This window comes from Rhagoletis pomonella, unplaced genomic scaffold (assembly GCF_013731165.1).
Source record: "Rhagoletis pomonella isolate Grant_MI unplaced genomic scaffold, Rhpom_1.0 Rhpom_scaffold_17401, whole genome shotgun sequence".
Taxonomy (NCBI): Eukaryota; Metazoa; Arthropoda; class Insecta; order Diptera; family Tephritidae; genus Rhagoletis; species Rhagoletis pomonella.
Genome location: NW_023475919.1, coordinates 1 through 3,127, shown reverse-complemented (window position 1 = coordinate 3,127; position 3,127 = coordinate 1). Strand labels below are relative to the sequence as shown.

Here is a 3,127-nt window from a genome sequence, read left to right as displayed (position 1 = left end):
TGAATCGCTACCGGTGCGTCGTCTTTATACTGAGCGGCCCAAATAATATTAGCAGCCTCGTAAATGAAGAGTTTGCCACTTTCGGAGGCAATGGCGGTGATTAAGCGTGCGCCCGGTTCTGAATGGAGAGAAAATGCGGGGGAGTTATAAGAGGTTTGGACAAGCGTTTCTTATTTTTTTTAAATGATTCCAATAATAAAAGAAGCTTTCCCAATCGAGTTTAGCCACGGCAGATTCTTTTAATTAGACTTTCGATTCATTAAAACATATAACTAGTAGGACCCGAAGTGGAAATAATGGATAGCTAATGAGAGAACAACAGGAAATCTCAGGTCTTTAGTTTAACATCAACGTTTTGACTCTCAACTCAAACAGGAATTCCAAAGTTCGTGTTATTGGTTTATCAGCGTAAATAATTGCAATCGTTTGAGCTTGAGAAGATGTACAAGACCCCGGCCTATGACCTATAACTGGCTCACTGATTTGTATGCGAGACTGAATTTCCTTCCGAATCTTCGATGATAACACATGCATGAATCCCAGATCATTAATTAAACAGGTGTAAGTGTACATCCCAGTCATATCTAGATCTCTTTTTTTCTTGCTCTTATCCGACATTTTTGGGCCTACTTCTGGTTTTTCGAGATCCCCGAGACTACAATGGAGGTTTTTTGGAACTATTTCGGGATTTCCGAGACTTCTTCGAGATTTTCGGCATGCGCGTTACTATATCGGGATCTTTGGTACAACCACGGTATATTTGGACCATTTTAAAATTTTTGGGACTAATTTGGAAAATTTTGGAATATTTCAGGTTTTTCGAGAATACTTCGAGATTTTAGGATTGTGGGGCTTGGATACCTACAATTTTAAAGTAGTTTCGAAAATCTTGAAATGGTCCCGGAGATCCCGATAGTGCCCCCAGAACCCTGCAAATCTCGAAGTAGTCTCGAAAAACCCCAAGTAGTCCCGAGACCTCTAAAAATCCCGATGTCTCAAAAATCCCAAGTGCTCTTAAAATTACCGAAATAGTCCCAAAAACTTCGAAGTAGTCCCGAAGATCCCAAAATCCCGAAGTAGTCCAAAAAATTCCGATAGTTTCGAAAAACCTGAACTATTCCCAAATGCTCCGAATTAGTCCCTAAAATCTCGAAATAGTCCAAATATTCCGAAGATCCCGATATAGTCCTGGGAATTCCGAAAATCTCCAAATAGTCCCAAAGATCCCGAAATAGCCACGAAAATCCCAAAATAGTCTAATAATTCCGAAGTAGTCCCGAAGATCCCTATAAAGTGCCGGTTTCTTAAACCCCAAAATAGTCCCAAAAATTTCGATATTATAGCCCCCAGAATATTTGTTCGGTATATTATATTACTACATACTTAACTCGCAAACATGACCGCGTGAGAGCTCCTCGTGTAAACTGACATGAGAACGAATGAGAATTTTCTTATAATCAATGCGCGTGTAAACACTCATGAAAAATCTCACACCAACATGGCGGCACATTCATGAGAGTTGCTCCCATCGTTTACGTGCACCTTTACACACTCGCAAAGCAGACATTACCTTACTCACCACTATTCTAATCAGCCGTTATTGTCTGAGTTCTCATATGAAGCGGTTTGGAGTTAAACGGCCGTTTTCTCAAGTAGCTTTCAAAATTTAGATGCCATTAAATGTAAATATTGTTCTCAGAAAATGAGTTTGCAGAGCATACGTGTAAATTTTAAAAGCTATTTTAGTTTGGAGCTGAAAAGTTATTTCCTTCTTCCCAACCGAATTTACTTTTGACTGACAAGTTTCCATTCTCAAGTAGTGCAAGAGGTCTCATGCTTGTACACTCAAGAACACTTTTTCAGCTTTCTTAACTGACGCCGATTTATTGAATAATGGGTCCAATTTCAGTTTAGAACTATTAAAACAAATCGATTTAAGTAATTACCCCAATAGTAGCCGATAACGAAGGAATGAAAGCATCTTGGCGTATAATCCAATTTCAGAATGAAATCAACCAATCCATCATCGGTTAGCCTAATAAAGTTGCGCTCGCCCAGTATCATAATTGAGGCTGAATTTCTTTTAATTAGAAAGTATTTAGAGATCATGCAGTTTTTTACCTTCTTCTGTAAGATGAACTTTTAGTAAGTATTACTTACGACTTCGTCTGCACCACACATATGTCGACAATACCTTCACCGATGCAAATCGACCAAGAGGGCTGGAATTCCGAACGATTTAAGGAAGAGTGCGAAAGGTCCTGATAGCTGTTTAAAATAATTCCGAAAATAAATTATTTACGCCTCACCGCACCAACTACTAAAGTTCAAAATACATACGTAAAACACTCCAAATTCCAACCGGCTGTAAAGCGAAAAAAGCTATCCGTCCGTTCACAATAGACAACTGGCACAGGTAATGCACGATTACCCGGCAATTGACATTCGTACAAAATACCATCCTGCTCATGGAACGTCAGCGTGCCATCCAAATGCGTAATACAGAAGAACTCACGTCCCTTGACACGCCCAAAAGCACCCTTCGTCAACGCCAACGCACCACGTTTCAGCTTATAATCGGCCAAACAAACCAGACGTAGCTGGGCGCCATGCTCAGCGACGCCACCAATGGTCTGGAGCTTATAAATGGACACCGAACGCGGATGTAAAACGGCAAGTTGATTGTGCTTTTCATCAGCCAATTGTCCACTGAATTAAAGTAGCAAATTTAAAAGGGGTTTATGGTAAGAAAAATGTCACAGTGGGTTCCAACTCACCCACTAAACCGCCCCGCATATATGCCCAGTATCGGCGCTTTAAGATTCACCTCCAACAGCAAGTCGGTCGGTCTAAAAGCCTCACCATCTTCATGGCGTCGATTTTGATCCAAGCGTGGATAGAAAATGCTCAAGTTACCGCTATGCGAACCCACAACCACATAGTCCTTTTCATTATCGTCAAGTCCGAAGCGAGCGCACAGTAAACTGGCTACATCATAGTTCTCCTCCAGATCGGAGCACTGTGTGTGCCACCAGTTGCAAACGTTGAAGAGCGACATGACGCGCGAACGCTTAATGCATAATGCACTAACTCTGTGAACTGACACAGCCGCTCGAACGAGGAAGTA

The 3,127-nt window shown here is 41.2% G+C and overlaps 1 protein-coding gene across 1 annotated transcript; it reads right to left on the bottom strand.

The window, feature by feature from the left end:
* Window positions 1-8: 8 nt before the first annotated feature.
* On the bottom strand, window positions 9-3,103 carry LOC118757400 (protein PTHB1-like; the record flags this gene model as incomplete). Its single annotated transcript, XM_036492115.1, has 5 exons — window positions 2,778-3,103; window positions 2,341-2,709; window positions 2,161-2,268; window positions 1,947-2,080; window positions 9-118 (listed from the first exon to the last, which is right to left on the bottom strand). Coding segments are annotated over exons 1-5 (1,002 nt in total), but the record flags the coding sequence as incomplete, so codon positions are not given.
* Window positions 3,104-3,127: the final 24 nt, after the last annotated feature.